Genomic DNA, 19,349 nt, shown 5'->3' with positions numbered 1-19,349 from the left:
AATAAATATACTGTTTATTTTCATAACCTGTGTGGTGTCCTTTCATCTGGTATTCAAGGGGTTATATTGTGGTAAAACAGCTGGCTTCACATGCCAAAAGAGTTTAGCCTAAGACAAAACAGAGGTGCTCATCCTAGGATCCTCCCCCTCAGCTTGGGACGACTCTTGGTGGCCTTCCGCTCTGGGCACAGCACCCACACCCACAGACCACGCACGCAACCTGAGCTTCATCTTGGACTCCTCTCTCTCGATGTCCAGACAAGTCAACGCCGTCTCGTCCTCCTGCTTCAACGTCCTTCGCATTCTCAAATAGATCTTCCGCTGGATCCCACTCGAGACAAGAAAGACTGTCACTCATGCTCTGGTCACGAGCCGACTGGACTATGGTAACACTTTACGCCGGAATAACAACAAAATTACAGAAAAAACTCCAGCGTATTCAAAACGTGTCAGCGAGACTCATATTCGACATCCCGCGACAAGATCATATTTCCGGACATCTAAAAGACCTTCATTGGCTCCCCGTCAACAAAAGAATTACTTTCCGCCTTCTCACCCACGCACACAAAGCCCTCTACAATATAGGACCCGAATGCCTCAACACCCGACTGTCCTTCTACAAACCCAACCGCCAACTAAGATCGTCTAATCAAGCCCTCGCCGCAGTCCCACGCATCCGGAAATCCACCATGGGTGGCAGATCCTTCTCCTTCCTGGCTGCCAAGACCTGGAACTCACTACCATCCCACCTCCGCCTTACTCAGAACCACATCTCCTTCAGAAAAGAACTGAAAACCTGGCTATTCGACAAATAATGAACCCCTTCCCCAAGCGCCTTGAGACCCTCTGGGTGAGTAGCGCGCTATACAAATGCTCGAACTTGAACTTGAACTTTGTCCATGCTACCATTAGGATAGCTGGTCTATACGGTTGACTTACAACCAATCACCATAAGGGTTGTTTGGACTGATACAAGGTGATCACTAGAACTAGTGAGCATCATATATCAGGCCAACTTCTCACACTCCGGCCAAAGATTTTATTGATGCAATAAACCTTATCTTGAATTTGCACTTTACAGCACATATTGATCCTTTAACCATTAATTTCCTTGACATCACAGTGTATATAGAAAATAGAGCTAATGAAACATGCCTTTACAGGAAACTGACAGCGGGCAATACCTTATTGCATGCTACCAGTTTTCATCCCCAACACACCATTTCCAGCCTTCCTTATGGCGACTTCTTGCAAATTCGTACAGCTTGCAGTACTAGCGAGGCATTGGCATTGGCACAAGCAGCAGCCAGATTTAGGTTTCTGGAGAGAGGCTATAAGGCCAAGACTGGATATAGCAATGAAAAAGGCCAACAACAGGGGCAGGCAGTCTTTATTGGAGCCTAGCGATGGACCACCAACTAACGTCATCTACTCACAAGACACTATAGGAGATGGGGTGTGCCAGGATAACACTGGACATGTCCCCTGCAGGTTTATATCCACCTACTGTAGGCAGGCCAATGCTATTAAAAGTATCATTAATACCCAGTAGCCTATAGTCCTCACTGATGCCATGCTCCAGCAGGTACTGCCCAATAAACCCAACTTCACTTATCGCAAAGCCTACTCCATGTGTAGTGATCTGGTAAAAACAAGCCCAGAACTAGACATCAAAAGTGGTTGGCTTTCCCCCAAAAAAAGTTTCTTTCTGTGCAGCACCTGTCGTGCTTGCAAATTTGGGGTGAACACCAAGGTTTATTCCACTGCTTTTTCGGATGTTTCCATACAATTCAAAGGGCATTACACCTGTTGCACAGTCTATGCTGTATACGTCCTGCAATGTAGGTGTGGATTACGTTACGTTGGTAGCACGAAATTGCAGGTATAGGTGCAAATCCTGCAGCACTTACTTGGAACGGTTAATTTTAATCCTACATACCCTTTAGCTAGGCACATAAAATTGGAACACGATAACCTAAATGTTCTCCAATATGTTATAGACAGTGTATCTATTAAACGAGGGGGCAACCGAGAGAAAAAACAAAGTTGGAGACAAAATACATCGTTGAACAAGATACGAAGGCTCCTCAAGGATTGAATATATGTGAGGATTTACATTATTATCTGTAGCTGCACAGTAGTTTTTAGCTTAAAGCCCAGATGTGTTTATTTGTTTTGAAATGCATCTAGAAGTAGGGGTTTTAGTTATTTATTACCATTTTAGACTGATTCGGTTAAGTCAGGATCATTTATAACTACTGTTTTACGCAAGACCAGCTTGGAAGCCTATTACAAGTTCTAGTCCAGCTGCTCTTATGTACAAATAGCTCCATCCATGATATATTAATCATTTTTTTGTAAATATCTTTTGAATTCTCATGCAGCCTTCTCTCCGTTTTAACTTCACTTATTGCACCTTTTGCACTTTAAGCTTTTTTTGCACATGTAAAGTTCATGGAGGTCTGCACGTAGCACTTTATAGAGGAATATACATAATAACGATGCACTTTTCATATATTTGGAGATCTATATCGGACTCCGCATTTGAACACTTAGTATTTGTATGATTATCAATTTTAACTCACGGTTTTAAAGGCTACAGCAAAGAAAATCCTTGGAAATTTTAACATCTTAAATTTCTAGTTTATGTTTGATTTCCTCAAACAAAATGTACTGTATATTGACATTTGTGCTTTGTTATGTTTCAGTATATCAGTAATGTGACCAACAAAATATCATCTAATGAATTGATTTTATGTCACTTGACTCATGAAATACATTTTCATGTAACAATTATATTTCCTTTTTAAATACTAGATTCGCATCAATGATATACCAGTGAGTTTATGTCATCACTTTTTGTCGGGGGTTAATATCCAGTGCGTGTTTTGTTTACATTTCAATTTCAGTGAGTATTTCCTCTTTGTTCATGCTGTCAGCGGAAGTAATGTCACATGGTGAAAGAGACAAAAGCAGGGTAGTGGTGTCCCTCATGGGAGGGGTATCCGCACATTCACAAAAATAGTTGTAGTTCACAAGAAAAAATAAAGGACAGAAATTAATAAACTAGTATCATCAAACTAGCGGAGTGCAATAACAGCCAACGTCACTCACTACCAAGGGTGACATATAAGTTGGGAAAAGGGAAAATTTCTCAACAAATAAGTATCATAAAGAAATGGTTGTATCAAGTATGCACCATCCTAAGAATCAATATCACACAATTGTAATCTGATAATCACAGTCGGACAATAGCATTGAGTAATGCAGGACACAAGAAATGGTCGCAATCCCTCGTAGTTAAAGAGTCTTCTCTGTCTTTTTATTCTTTAATACATCGTATAAAAAACAGCAGCTTCAATTCACAAAGCAAGGAACAGCCGACACGTGTTTCGTAAGTACTAGATGTGTACTGACAACTTTTTCAAGGCTGAAGAAGAATATACAGGAAATATATAAGGAAGTCTGGTACAGTAGAACGCCGACGTCTGTTAGACTCCAGAAGAAGCTGAGAGGTTAATTATCAGCCCTTCACACCATACGTCCAAAAAATTCAACGTTTAAAATGAACCCAAAGTCAAGGAGTCTCAGGATGCGGTATATCCAGAGATTTGTATCACATATAATCAGTCAGATGTAAATTAGCACAAATTCTGCCCGTAGTCTGGAAGAATATGTAACAGTATAGTGACGTAAATATCGGATTTTTCAGGTTTGCATGATCTAATATAGTGGTTCACAAAGTCCAAGCAAAGGCACGCAGTCAAGCCATAAGTAGTATAGGTGCGGGGCTCAGAACGAAGGTCCAGGTATTCCAATCCAATACCTGAGTTAAGAGTGGCGGCGTCCCATACGGTCAGAAGCGTCACATGGTAATATGATTTCTAATTTAAACATCACTTACTTGCGACGCGCTCATGTAATCAAGGCCACTGCGTTGCCGAAACGATGTTAGAGTTGCACTTTTGAAATGATTAAATAAACGCTATTGCGGCTAGCAGTATCAGCTCAATCAAGTTGTCCGTCTGTTTGGTGCCAGGAAGCACCTTTGCGTGGTAATTGTATATACATATATGTAGAGCTGTATGTGTTATTTCCATATATAATTTTTATGTTATTTCCGGGGTCCCCGCACATGGGTGGGAATTTTCAGTGCTTATGGCTATTGATGAGGATCCCCTGGAAGAGAACTGCGAGTGCCCGTGGCCTGCAGTAAACCACAGGTTGCGCCAATGAGCACGCAGGATAGGAATGTGAAAAAGTGGCATGCAAGTCCATCGCTACCGTCCAGTTTCCTGGATCTAGGGCAGACAAGACCTGTGCCAGTGTGAGCATTTTTAAATGTTCCCTTTTTGGGGAAGTAGTGGAGTACTTGCACATCTAGGGTAGGGAGCAGGCCCTTACCCTTCTTTAGGACCAGAAAGTAGCGTGAATAACCACAGGCCAAGTAAGACAGCCCAAATATAAGGCACATGGCATCATTAAATTCTGGGCTGGGCAGGGGGGTCGCTCTAGGGAAGGCAAGAAAGCACAGAGCTGAACCAGTCACACATTCCGCGGAACAAGTCCTAAAGCGCTGTGGCTCCTCTGTCGCGTTGGATGGCAAAGCATGGGGATAAAATTCAAAGCATCCTTTGAGTTCTTGTGTTTCTTATGCCTCTTACCGGACCTACCAGACTACTTAGAGGGGGAGGACAAGGACTTAGGACCAACGGAACAGTGACTGGACCTTCATCTGGACCAAGAACGAGACATCCATGACAAACAATTTGGTACGAAGCACCAGGCCGCAAGCAGCTTTATGGATTGCTCACTCAAATCGTTCGGAGCAATGGCCTGGCAGTCTGAGCACAACTCTGAACCGTGGTTGGGCTCAAGGCACTAAAGACAAACAAAGTGTGGATCCATCACCGACATGGCAAGGTGGCAGGCACTGCACGGTTTGAATCCAGAAGTCTTCTTTGACATGCGGGGAAAAATCTACGCACCAAAAAATATTCAACAAAAGGTCAAAAAATATTCAATAAAAGGTCAAAAAATATTCAATAAAAGGTCAAAAAAATCCCGCAAAAAAGGCCAGAGGGTACCTCTTCACAGATCTGTGCTGACTGGCGCAGAAAGAAAATAACTGTCAGCACACCAAGGTGGCGCCTATATAGGTGACGCAGACATCAATGGTGAAGACGCAGACATCAATGGTGAAGACGCAGACGATGTGATGCACAGCCAACAGACGCCACCTACCGAGACGCAAGGGTATTGCTGCTAGAAAAATCTTCCAGATCCAGTCCGATGCCTGAGAAATTCAAAGATAAGTAATCTGCTGCTTGACATCAGATACTAATTGGCAGGAATGTGCATAGCATGTGTATCTGCAGCCAACACATACTACAAATCTAAAGCTACAGCTGAGGGCAGACAAAATCTTGGGCCAGTTTACACCATTTGTCTCAAAGGTACGGTTTAGATGTAGGGGCCAGCATCTCGGAATCTATCAAATACAGTTTCGATTTCCCAAGGAAGGGGCCCCTCAATAAATCACTGTAAAAATAGTTCAGTTGAAGGGTAGTGGAAACAGGACTTCAACTAACAAGGCTAGAAGGACGGCTCAAACAATTCTGGCTGTGGGGCAACCTCCATGGGAGTGGTCCTCAAATTGGAATATGAATAATGGATTGGCAAAGGAAGTAGATAAATGCACCCTACATCAGGTCTGCGAAAAACCACATTCGTTTTTTTAATTTATTTAGATGATTGATAAGCTTTTAACCATGTATCTATCGCTAATCCTGGGCAGCTGTGACCTTGCAGATGTTAGACGATCAATATGTCAAGATGTTCCTGTCATGTCATTTTCTATTAGCAACTTCCTGCCCCTTCACTAGGATTAGGTTACACCTCCCAGCAGGGACAGTACAGTTCATCTTGGAAGCAGGCACCACATGTTCTGCAGACCCAGCAACAAGGGAGTATCTGGTCATTTCATTAGGAAATCAACTGTCATCGGAAATAAGTGGTTAACTACCTTTCTCATCTTTTGCTGCACAGATTGTCCACTTTAATGGAGGACAACATGTACAAAGAAGAGCAAAACTTTTAAAGTCAAAGCTCATATTGAATAACACAGAAGTCACTCCCATGCCCCTCCCATGTGTGCTTGGAGAATTTAGAATTAGCTAACAGCGCTCTTCCAGCAACTTGGCTACGAAAAACTAATTTAAACAGAGCTATTCAAAGCCTTCACATCATTCATTCAGCCAAAAAGTTTAAAACATTGAAATTCTGCTGCAACAGATCACACAACAAGATCATCAAGTGTGCAATTAGCTGAAAGCACTAAGTGTAGAGAACTACTTTCTACACTTTAAGGAGACCTAGCTCACTTAGCAACCCCCCGTTCAATCTTCAAGAGAAAAACAATGGGCATGGTTATGCAAGTGTTGACGCATTAAACCTTAAAATTACCTGTACAGGAGAAATTGCATCCAAGCTACTTGTACTTGGTGGACGGCCTTTGGGCATGACTCCAGGAGGTGGCTGTCTGGCTTTGTTCATCACGTTACTGCAATTTGCAACCATAGTGAGGATGGTTTCAGACAACTCCTGAGAAACGCTCCTGTATGACAAAGAGACACTTAATACCAACAGTACCTGGTGCTAAAGGGAAAGATTCTCTCACCAACCCTTAACTCCTCACAGGGGGAATTAGGACAATGATAGCATTTTCTAGCAAGGTTTCCTTGATGCATCCTAACATTCATAAATATTGCACGCAATATTAGAGCAAACAACTTATAAGTGCCTTTAATACATAATGTTATTGTTAAACTCTCAAAAAAGTAAGGAAAAAGTGACCACTACAAAGTTATTTTGAACGGATAGCACTAGAAATGTAACCCATTCCCACTCCAGAATCGCAAAAAAGACTACACCGATCTTGAGAATGCTAGCACAGGTCTAGTATGTACAGATACCCACAGTTGGTGCTCTGTAAGGCTAAAATGCTATTAAAAAAAAATTCACCTCTAACACTCAAGAATCTCATCTCCGGTTCCATGATCTGATTTGTCGCTTTGTCGTCTGCTTGTTCGGTAAAATGTATATTATTTTAATATATTGGAATGGGACTTTTAATGTGTTGCATTTGACTTTACTGTTTTGGTATTAATGAATGCTTTACACCGGTTTGCCTTAGGTTAGGCCTGAATGCTCTGTGCCACAGCTACCCACAACTGTGTTCAGGTTTAAATTAGACTAACCAAACTGAACTGCATACAGTTAGTGACATTACTTCCTGTGGTCTCAATCACACCAACTAATCAACCACTTCCAAACATATCTGGAAATTTAGATATAAACTGAGAGGATGAGATCGCAAGATCTATGGTGAAGTGCAGAGATTAACAAGCCTTACCATCAAAGAGTGTGGTGGGAGGCAAAGCAGAGGGAGTAATGATGGCCCTCCACCAACAATGGTTATGAATATCAATGAACAACTTACTTACCTTGGGTAACACATCGGCTGGTAGAGACGGGATCTAGGCAAGTATTCCTTAATTTAATTAGTGAGGGAGTTCTATGACTCACCGTCACAGCCGATGAAGTCGATATGGAGACGTGTGGACTTGCTATGGGAGCAAACTCACGGATCCAGACCAGCGCCTGAGAAAGATTAAGGCATCTGTGGCTAGATGTCTCTAAAAGATTGTATATATGGTCTATGGCAAGGCATTTTCCACATATTTCTTTTTTACTAATATATTCAACAAAAACTCGGATGCAAGCAGTTAATTCTGAGCACCAAGGCAGAAATAACAAAAAGCTATTGACACTTGGGGCATAAGTTTGTGTATATTTGTTACACACAATCTAAGAAAGAAAAAAGTTTGTAATTACCCTTCGATGAACGGTGGTAATAAACTTGGTTTAGGCCTTTGCACTGTACTAATTAATGGGACAACATGTTTATTAGTAAAATTATGCGGAGTGAAATGTGTTACCAGATCACATTTATTACCCACTTGTTTATAGCATTTAGGACTGTATATTTTCATGCTCTGCATTCTCCTCCCAGTAGGAAAGAACCCTTTTTTCACATGGTCACATCCATTTTCTGCATAGTATTTGATGCAATTTTGACTTAAGTGCACTGGGTTCCTGCTAATCAGGTACCCAGTGCAGGCTGTGTGTCTTGGTGCTCCCAGAGGGCACCTTAGAGGTGCCCCCTAAAAACCGATAAGCCTCCAGTGGGCTGTCTAACTGGTGCCACCACAGACCGGTTTCTGACCGTCAGCAGGTGAGTACCTACGCTTTAAGGGTAGAAACAATGCATGCTCTGGCTGGAGGTGTTGTTGCCTCCTCCAAGCAGGATGGTAGCAAGAAGTAATCAGCATATCACAGCAGGAGGTTTTAAAGACCTCTGCCACATTTGATATGTGACCACGGCTTACCCGGGCAGTTGAAATGCCACTCCCTGTCCTGGGCCCATTTGGCGCCATTACAGGCGGGAAATTGGATATACAGAGATGTGTTCTGCACTACCACGCCAGTCACACCCCTAAAGTGAGAAGCCTGATGTGCCCTTCCCCTTTTTAGGAAAATTCCGTCATCTTGGTGATGGAAGAATTAGAAGCTCTGGGATATGGCTATGCGCAGAGCCTACCAAGATGAACTGTTGGCGCTGCCTTGGACCTTACCCCATACTTATATTAACTCCTTAAGATTGGTCCTGAAAGTCGCTAAATACCTGTATGCAGTATGTGTTTTTCCCATAGGATAACATTACCGCAGTAGAGACAAGACAAGTGTATTTGACTGCTTTAACGAACAAGTTATTTACCTTCGGTAACGATATCAGAAAGACGTATGTTAGTTATGGATTCCTTACCTTAGAATTTCCCCCAGGTGTCAGACTAGATCTGGAGAATTTTTCTTCAGCAGTACCCCTGCGCGTTGTTAGGTGGCGTAGGTAGACTCTGCGTTCGTGGTTGGCGTCGTGATCAGCAGGAGGACGTTGCAGTGTCTACTTAGATGCTGCTCCTGCGCGTCGACGTCACTTCTTTACACAACATTCCACGCCAGAAGCGCAGAGCCATGCAACATACTGACCACTGGTGCATAAAAATAGGGCACTGAAAAGGATTCCTTGTCCCTAGAAGTCAGTTCGCAGAAAGGGGAAGATGAGTGGGGTTGTAAAGCATCCATAACTAATATATGTCTCTTACAGATATATTGTTGACGAAGGTAAGTAACATGGTCATCTGAAAGACTATTAGTTATGGATTCCTTACCTTAGAATAGATACACCAGCAATACCAACACCGGAGGTGGGTCTGCTAACCTAATTCACACGAGGAAGTCCTGAGAGGCCAAAGAAGCTGTCTCTACGGACTTGTGCAATGAAGCCCACGTGGCTGCCTGGCAGATGTCATGAACTGGGACTCCACATTCCAAAGCAGTAGGGGCTGCCGTCGCCCTGGTGAAATGGGCGCGCAACCCTACTGGAGGTTCCTGTTTCCGCCAAGGAACAACAAGTGTTAATGCAAAGAACAACCCATTGAGAGATGGTTCATTTTTGCACAGCCCAACCTTTCTTGCCCACCACATAATCAACTAAGAGCACATCATCCACCCGGAATTGTTTTGTGCGGTCCAGATAAAATGAGAGCACAAGCTTTGGATCGACACAGTGGAGCCTCTCCTCCTCTTTAGAAGGGAGCGGGGTGAAAAGAAGGTAGGCAAAGTGATGGTCTCTCCTATGTGGAAAGAGGTAACCACTTTGGGAAGGAAAGAAGGTAGAGTTTGAAGGACAACCTTGTCCTGATGATCAGGAAGGAAGAAAACCACTGGGGATGGTGGTCTCTGTACACACTGTACCTTACTTTGGTCTAGTAGATACAGAGAACGACCCACAGACTGACCGACCCACAGGCTGACCGACCCACAGACTGACCGACCCACAGACTGACCGACCCACAGACTGACCGACCCACAGACTGACCGACCCACAGACTGACCGACTGTGATGGAATTGGGGTCAAAGTTTGTACAAAGCTATGCAATGCCTTTTAAGATTGCAATTGTCTGCGAATAAAAATGAATCAAAATGTGGTCTTTGTAGTTACATCTGCTTTTGAAATACAGCATTGTCTAAGGTTTTGAAACTGGTTTGATTTGTTTTACCCTCGACCTGCACCCTCCACCCTCCCCCCCTACCACCCCCCTTCCTCCCCTTCCACCCCCCCCCCTTCCCCCATCCCCCTACTGGTGCAGCCCTCTGCCACAATCCACACTGTAATTTTGGCCTCCGAACAGGAAGCTTCCGAGTACCCATGACCTAGAGCAGCGTTTTCCAAACTGTGGTCCGCGGACCCCCAGGGGTCCGTGAGACATTCCCAGGGGGTCCGCAAGAGGAACATGTTTAGAGAGTGGGTCGGTCAGTCTCTCTAGTGGTTGAACAAAGCTAAGGCATTTAGCACAGAATGCTACCAAAACAAGTTGACGAGAATGAGAAGCAGCTTGCACACTCCACCCTTCCCCCTCCCCTTGAAAAATGAGATCCGATCTTTGCCAGTGAAACACTGGAAGGCAGTTCGAACTTTAACCCATTTTGGTGTGCGAGTCACGTGGGCTCGCCCCTGGCCCAGCAGCACCGTGGCAGATGAACAGCACCTGGTGAAAACACGGCATTTGACTTCCAGCCTTTGTGCTGTGGCCACTGATGAGTAATGATTGGGCTCATTTGATATGCACTAAAGCACAAGTTACTACTTGTGTAACGATATATCTGTAAGAGACATTAGTTAGTATTAGATTCCTTACCTTAGAATATCCCCAGGCGTCAGACTGGATCCGGAAACTTTTGCGTAGCAGTACCCTTGCGCGTCGGTAGGCGTCGTCTGCGGCTCCGCGTCAGTCGTCGGCGCCGTGATGACGTCGGAGTACTTAGCCGCCGCCTCCGCGTGCTGACGTCAGTTCTTAGACACAGCTTTTCTGCGCCAGAAACGCAGAGCCATGTCAAAAAACCAACACTGGTGCCATTGAAACTAGGGCCCTGAAAGGGGTAAACCCTAACCCTAGATATCGGTTCACAGAACGGGGAGGACGGGGGGGTCGGTAAGGAATCTAATACTAACTAATGTCTCTTACAGATATATTGTTACACAAGTAGTAACTTGTGCATCTGAAAGAGACACGTTAGTATTAGATTCCTTACCATAGAATAGATACCCCAGCAATACCAACCCCGGTGGTGAGTCTGCGAACCAATAATCACACCAGAAAGTCCTGGAGGACGGAACGGCCAAAGAAGCCATCCCTCCGGACTTGGCTGTCCAGGCAGTAGTGTCTTGCAAACGTGTGCAGCGATGCCCACGTAGCTGCCTGACAGATGTCTTGTAAGGGCACTCCCCGGCCCAGGGCAGTTGTAGTCGCCGTGGCACGGGTAGAGTGAGCCCGCAATCCAACAGGGGGCTCCTTTTTAGCCAAGGAGTAGCATGCCTGGATACATAAGATGATCCACCGGGAGATGGTCCTCTTGTGCACCGCTTTCCCCTTCTTCGCGCCCACGTAACCAACAAAGAGTTGGTCATCCACCCGGAACTGGCGTGTGCGATCCAAGTAAAATGAGAGCGCACGTTTTGGGTCCAGACGGTGGAGCCGCTCTTCCTCTTTAGAGGGATGCGGTGGCGGGATGAAGTTTGGCATGGTGATAGACTGCCCGATGTGGAAGGCCGTGACAACCTTGGGCAGGAAAGATGGCTTAGTACGCAACACCACTTTGTCCGGATGGACGGAAAGGTGGAGTACAAGTAAGGGCCTGGAGCTCACTCACTCTCCTGGCAGAGGTGATGGCAACCAGGAAAGCAGTCTTCAGAGTTAGAAGGCGTAGAGGACAGTTGTGAAGTGGCTCAAAGGGAGCGCACATCAGAAATGTAAGAACCAGGTTCAAGTCCCACTGAGGCATCACAAACGGAACAGGAGGAAACGGGTGTGTGATGCCCTTCAGAAATCTATTTACAATAGGGGACTTGAACAAAGAAGGTTGGTCAGTCAGCCTCAGAAAGGCTGAAAGGGCAGAAAGGTAGCCCTTGATAGTGCCCAGACCAGAGCCCTGCTGGGCAAGAGAAAGAAGGAAGAGAAGAACCTCAGAAAGAGGGGCAGCAAGAGGATCCACAGCCTTTACAGTGCACCATGCCACAAATCTGTTCCACCTGCAGGCGTATACCGACTTTGTGGAGGGACGCCTGGCTGCCAGAATGACGTTACAGACTTCAGGAGGCAAGTCAAATGGCCTCAACTGTCGCCGCTCAATCTCCAAGCATGGAGGTGGAGACTGGACAGGTTCGGGTGGAGGACCGTCCCCTGCTGCTGCGACAGAAGGTCCTCCTGAAGAGGCAGACGAACCGGGGGATCGACTGACATACTGAGTAGCTCTGGATACCAGTACCTTCGTGCCCAGTCCGGAGCCACAAGGATGACTTGGGCCCGGTCGCGCTTGATCTTCAGCACTCTGGGCAGAAGTGGTATAGGCGGAAAGGCGTACAGTAGACCGCAGCTCCACTCGCGACGAAAAGCGTCTCCAAGCGAGTGCCGCCTTGGAAATTCCAACGCGCAGAACTGATGACATGTCATCAGTTCTGCGCGTTCTCTTCGGTGGCGAATAGATCTAACCAAGGCTCTCCCCATTGCTGAAAGAGGCCTTGCGCCACGTCCGAGTTCAGACGCCATTCGTGATCCATCTTGCACCGACGACTGAGCTCGTCCGCCCTGGCGTTCAGAGAACCTGCCAGGTGTTGAGCCACCAGCCATGGCGTTCCAGCCATTGCCAGAGGCGCAGAGCCTCCTGGCAAAGGGTCCACGACCCCACCCCGCCCTGTTTGTTGCAGTACCACATGGCGGTGGTGTTGTCCGTGAACACCTGCACTACACTCCCCCGGACAGAGGGGAGGAATGCTTTCAGTGCTAGACGAATCGCCCGTAACTCCAACAGGTTTATGTGGAGGCGGGCCTCCGCCGGAGACCAGAGGCCTCTGATCTCCGCCTCTCCCATGTGGCCTCCCCAGCCCTGGAGGGACGCATCCGTCACAACTACGTGCTCCGGTTGGGGAAGGTAGAGGGATCTGCCGCTGACCCAATCGCGGTCCGTGAGCCACCACTGCAGCTGTCTCGCAGTGCCCTCCGAGAACAGGACGTGGTCGGATAGGTTGCCCTGATGCTGGGCCCACTGAAACTTCAGGTCCCACTGCAGAGCCCGCATCCGCCACCTGGCGTGATGCACCAGCAGGGTGCAGGAGGCCATCAGCCCCAGAAGCCGCAGCGTCAACCTGACCGAGACCCGGGATAACGGCTGAAAGATGGGAATCAGAGCCTGAATATCCTGGACCCGCTGCTCGGGTGGATAAACCCGAAACTGCGCCGAGTCGAGAACCGCTCCGATGAAAAGGAGCTTCTGAGAGGGGCACAGGTGTGACTTCGGCACATTGATTGAGAACCCCAGCCGATGCAGGAGATCTGCCATAGTCTGGAGGTGGCTGACGACTGTCTGGGGCGAGCCCGCCTTCAACAACCAGTCGTCGAGGTAGGGGAAGACTGAAACCCCTAACCTGCGCAGATGAGCTGCGACCACCGCCATCACCTTTGTGAACACCCGTGGGGCGCTGGTAAGGCCGAAGGGGAGCACGGTAAACTTAAAGTGCTCGTGGCCAACCGTGAACCGCAGGTAGCGCCGGTGGGCCGGCAGGACGGGGATGTGGAAATAAGCGTCCTGCAAGTCCAACGCTACCATCCAGTCTCCTGGGTCCAGGAGATCTGCGCTTGCTGGCGCGGAAAAAAGAAGAACTGACGTCAGCACGCGGAGGCGGCGTCCAAGTACTCCGACGACATCACGGCGCCGACGACTGACGCGGAGCCGCAGACGACGTCTACCGACGCGCAAGGGTACTGCTACGCAAAAGTTTCCGGATCCAGTCTGACGCCTGGGGATATTCTAAGGTAAGGAATCTAATACTAACGTGTCTCTTTCAGATAGGCCTCGCAACTACGTGATGCACCGACGGATCGAGGTTTTATCAGTGATGTCGGAGATAGGATAAACGGGTCGCCGTGCGGGTAATCACTGGTGCAGCTCTAAAAATCCTTGCATCCTGTGTAATATCTGCTTTTACATCTTTAAACCAAGGTGAAAGAAAAGTGGCCGTCGCTGTCACATTAGGGAAGCCAGGAGCTTTATTTTGTTTTAATGTTGTGTACGGACGGAAGGGGCTGCTTGTTAAAGGTATTCTGGCCATTCAGTGTAGGGATCTGCCAAAGATAACATTCTTAATGGAAAACTGCAGGTGAGCTCCTTCGTCCGTATGAACTGTAATTAACACCATTGTTTCCCAAGTTAAGGGCACTGCCTGTTTCACTGGAGAATGGTTACATCTTGCTGTCCTTTGCCCGTAGTTTGCGGACTGTCTGCAGGGGATTTATAAATCGACTTAAGCAGTGCACAGACCTCAAGACTCTAGGTACAATGAGGTCTTAATGAGTACAATAATGTAAGATTAAAAAAAACCACAAAAAAAAGAACGAGTGGCACAGAAGGGCACAAAAAAACACGTGGAACAGAGGGCAGAAGGGCACATAAAACGAGGGAAAAACTAGTGGAACAGAGGGGCAGAGAGGCACAAAAAACGAGTGGAACAGAGGGCAGAAAGGCACAAAAAACAAAGGAAAAACAAGTGGAACAGAAGGCAAAAGGGGCACAAAAGCGAGTGGCAGAGAGGGCAGACTGGCACAAAAAACGAGTGGCACAGAGGGAAAATACAGAATACAGAAATATAGGGGCTGCTATGAACAGAAGGTAGAATGGGCAGAGAGGCAGGGGGCAGCGAGGGGAACAGAAGGGAAAACCAGGCAAAGACACGGGGCAGCGAGGGGTACAGAAGGAAAGAGAGCAGAGAGCGAGGGGAACAGAGGGAAGAAAAAGGGGCACGGCCCCTGTACAGGCAGCGGGGGAAGACAGACCACAGACACAACAATGAAAGTACAGGCAATACAATAAAAGCAAAAATGCGTTGAAAGGCACATGTGTATAGGTAACCGTTACTTGGCAGGCAGGTAAAAATAGATGCAGTCAGGATCAGCAGTAGGATTTTCGTGCTGCTGTCTGATTGATCACTTTCCACAAACCCTTGGGTGAATTATGTGTGCTGTCAAGCTAGACATATCAAGCTCTTATTCCGTGTAGCCTTTGCAGTTTGTTGTTGGCAAGGGATGGGGCAATGGGGGAGTGGGCAGAGGCGCAACTAGAGCCAAATTTCAGGGGAGGGCTAAGAAAAAATTTCGGGGGGGGGGGTTTGAATCTTCAAGCAACATGCAGAGTGGAGCTGCAGGGGCTCTTAGAAGGGGTGAAACAACAGCAAGGCCTCATTAACATGCAAATGGTATTTTAAAGACCTGCAAAGTGCTCGGGTGGGGCTGTGTGAGTGCCCGGGAAGTGTCTCATGCCGGGCTACCAGACATGACCGGGGGGGGCGGGGGGCTGAAGCCCTTTGAGTCGAATGGGTGTTGCGCGCCTGGCAGTGGGCATCATAACAGGAGAGGGTCATGTCAGGTGGCAGGTGAGGCCTCTCTGAAATATGCCTTAACTGCACTGCTTACCTCTTAGTGGTAAACTGTTGTTCTGCTGTCTGACTAAAGATTATTTATAACAGGGGTTTATGGTAATTGGCATAGCATAGTTCCAGGATCTCACTCAAACAATATGCCTCCTGTGCAGATACCTCCCTGCCATCTCTTGCACTTCCATGATGAACTCCTAGCATAGACCTTGAATTTGCTCTGTACACTGGACTCATCACTTTGTGCACTATCTTGTTAGAATTTTCACAATATTCGTTGCTCCTTGGGGCATGTCTTTATTTTAAAATGCTTCATAATTGTATAATATTTTAGACCTTCTTAAACTGTGAATAGGTAAAAATGCTAATAACTCACAATCATTCAACCTGTTGCTGTAAGGAAGGGTCACCACTCCAATGAATGTAGAGGTGCTGCTATGGCTGAGAGCAGGAGACTTGTACCAGTAAATAATACACTGCTGTAAGCATACATGTCCATGCCAATAGACCCAATTTAGGCTGTCTCCCTCTTGAAATTGCCTCTACTTCAAAAGGCGTTTTTTAAAAGAAATTTAAATTGTACAAATTGCTTGGGGGTCCCCGGCTTCCATTAGTGATTTAGGGGGGGTCCTCAGGAGTCAAAAGTTTGAGAACCAATGACCTAGAGGAAAAGATATTTGGTGGAGTGTCTCCTGGATGATAAATAACATCCACCACATCCGGTGGGAGAGGGAAAGAACTCCGATTGCCCCGTACAATCTCCAAGCATGTAGGTGCAGGGTCTGGAGGTGGGGGGTGTAGCAACTGCGACTGCAAGAGGAGGTTCTGTTCTCAGAGGGAGACAGAGCGGAGGGTCCGATGAAAGGTTAAGTAGATCTGTGTGCCACATCCTTCTTGGCCAATCCGGGGCGATCAATATAACATGGACTCTGTATTGGTGAATCTTCCTTAGAACCCGAGGAATCAAGGGTATGGGAGGAAACGTTTAAAGGAGCTGTGAATCCCATGGCAACTGAAACTCTCAACGCTCATCGCATCGGAAACTGGTGACTGCAGAATGATGGGCAGGTCGTGTTCTCTTGAATTGCGAAAAGGTCTAACCAAGGGAATGCCCACTTCAGGAAGATATGATGGACTACCTTTAGATGAAGCCTCCACTTGTGGTCGGCAGAGAAATGTAGACCGACTGTCTGCATGCACATTGAGCACTCCAGCCAGATGATTTGCAAACACACAAATCTGATGGTCTGAGCCCAAGACCAAAGTGGCAGAGCCTCTCTGTAGACGATACAACCCTAAATCTCCCTGTTTGTTTATGTACCACATCACGGTAGTGTTTTCAGTCAGAACCTGCACCGACTGCCAGCGGGCATGACTGACCAACAATATGCAGGAAGCTAACAGACTGAGAAGGCGTAGGACCTTCAGGACTGGAACAAAAGCTCCATCGTGAAACAAAGGAATCTCTTGAATGTTGCGAATCCTCTGTGAAGGCGGGAAAGATCAACACAGTAGTGTCCAGTACTGCCCCTATGAACAAGTTGCGCTGGGAGGGCTCCAGGTGAGATGTGGGTACATTTATCTAGAAAGATAGTCGTGCTGTTACTAGCAGATGATGCTGCACCATCTCTAGCGACTGCTTTGAGCAAAATAAGGGAAAACAGTATCATGACTGAGTCGAGCTGCCACAATCACCTTTGTGAAGACCCCTGGTGCAGAAGTGAGACCCAACAGGAAGAACGCAAACTGGTATTGTTAAGACCCTACCGTAAACCGGAGATAAGTCCGATGCAAATCAAGGATGGGAATGTGAAAATACGCATCCTCTAAGTCGATCAACACCATCCAGTCTTCTTGCTGCAGCGCCTGAAGAACCTGAGCTAGGGTCAACATCTTGAATTTCTCCTGCTGGAGGTAAAAATTCAAGACTGAGGTCTAGGTTCGGTCTTAACCTGCCATCCTTCTTAGGAATCAGGAAATACAGGGAGAAGCATCCCTGACCCCTTTCCTGCTCCGGAACCACCTCTATCGCACCTTTCTGAAGCAAAACAAGAACCTTCTGCCGCAGAAGCAGCAAATTGTCCTCTGAGCACCAGCCCTGGCAAGGAGGATAAGAGAGAGGAAACTCAAGGAAGGGAAGGGCGTACCCATTTTCCACAAGATTCAAAACCCAATAGGTGTGAAAGATTTCCAATCTTGTAGAAAATAGGACACCCGCCACCCTACAGGACCTACATGCTTCAAGATGGGGGATTTAGAGCCGCTTTCACGTGGTACCAGTGGTGGGGACAGGGGAGGAAGAGTAGGAGAGTTGTCAGGATGCACCCCGCAGAGGACGTCTGCCATTCCCACTACGACATGTACAGAGGGTTGTGCTGTTGCAGACAGCCCCAAAAGGAAGCCACCTTACCAAAACCATGGTACCTCCTATAACAAAAGCCCCTAGATTGGGACTAAAGACCCAAGGACTTTGCAGTGGCTCTGTCTTTGAAACGTTGCAGTGCAGAATCCACCTTTACATCAAAAAGCTTGGATCTATCGAAAGAGATCAAGAAGAGTAGCTTTCACATCTGGAGAGAACCCCGAAGACCTGAGCCAGGCACGCATCCTGGTAGCGATAGTGTAACGCATCACCCTGGCTACCGAATCAGCAGTGTCCAGGACAGACTGAATAACTTGACGGGCTGCAGCCTGCGTATCCGCCAAAACCTCTAAAAAGGAACCACGATCATTGTCCGGCAACGTAGGAGCCAACTGTTTGGCCGAGTCCATTAAGGCATGTATATACCTCCCCAACAAGCATGTTGCATTGACAGCCTTTAACACCATACTCTAAGGAAAAAACCTTGGCAGATTGCGCCAATTTCTTAGAGCCTATGTCTCCAGGACTTTGAGGGAAAGACCCAACCGACTGTTAAGAACATGAAGTCTGCACTACCAAACTTTCTGGCAAAGAATGAGCAGAAAGAAGGGCAGGACCATTAGGAGCAGGTCTGTACCTCCTTGATACAGAGCTTGAAACAGCAGGAGCCCATAAAGGTTTCTGCCACACCTCCACAAATGGCTCTGTCAAGTGCTCATTAAAATGTAAAAGAGGCTGAACCACAGAAGATGGAGAATGTAACACCTCTGAGAATATTTGGCCTGACGTCTGTTGTGGGAAACTGAAGGACTAAAAGTTCAGCAGCTTTCCTGATGACAGCATGGTATGGTGCAACATCCTGAGAAGGCAAGGCCTTTGAAGGTGTAAGCTCCCACTCAGGGGAAGTGTCTAGACAACTTGCCTCTCGAAGGCCCTCAAACTCATCAACAGAGTAGTTGATCTCACCTTCAGCCTCATCCTGCTGATAGTCTTCCTCCTACAGCAGTCTTTGGAATTCCCTCCTTGACCACAACTTCAGAATCGGCAGCGTCAAGCGCAGCGCCGTAGTCACGCATCAAAATAAGACCTTCTGAAGCGGGCAACTGCACCGATCAAAACCAAGAGGAAGAAGGCTCAACGGATGGTGCTGGAGATTGAGAAACCAGCGTCAAAAACCTCTGAGCCGGAAAGTGCCAGGACAGCTCAGACGGCATAAAGGGCGCAAAGGGTTCCTGGGCATATTGATGGGGGACGCCCAAATTGAAAGCAAGCGGACCCACAGGCCCTACGGCGCACCAGTAGGTTAGGCAGCCCTAGCCAACATGCCATAAATCACATTAAGAAAATGCGAAGGATCTGACCCAGGAAAGAGTGAATAAACT

General features: G+C 47.0%; 1 protein-coding gene across 7 annotated transcripts in view; it reads right to left on the bottom strand.

The window, feature by feature from the left end:
• The window catches only part of CNOT1 (CCR4-NOT transcription complex subunit 1), a 1,826,813-nt gene that overhangs the window by 1,081,134 nt on the left and 726,330 nt on the right, over positions 1 to 19,349 (bottom strand). For all 7 annotated transcript variants that reach the window (XM_078668607.1, XM_078668606.1, XM_078668608.1 and 4 more), the window contains one exon: positions 6,466 to 6,616. In XM_078668607.1, coding sequence (XP_078524733.1) covers positions 6,466 to 6,616 — 151 coding nt within the window. The remainder of the gene's footprint in view (positions 1 to 6,465; positions 6,617 to 19,349) is intronic.

The sequence above is a fragment of the Lissotriton helveticus genome, chromosome 12 (genome assembly GCF_964261635.1).
Source record: "Lissotriton helveticus chromosome 12, aLisHel1.1, whole genome shotgun sequence".
Classification (NCBI taxonomy): Eukaryota; Metazoa; Chordata; class Amphibia; order Caudata; family Salamandridae; genus Lissotriton; species Lissotriton helveticus.
This window is presented reverse-complemented; position numbering and strand designations above follow the sequence as displayed.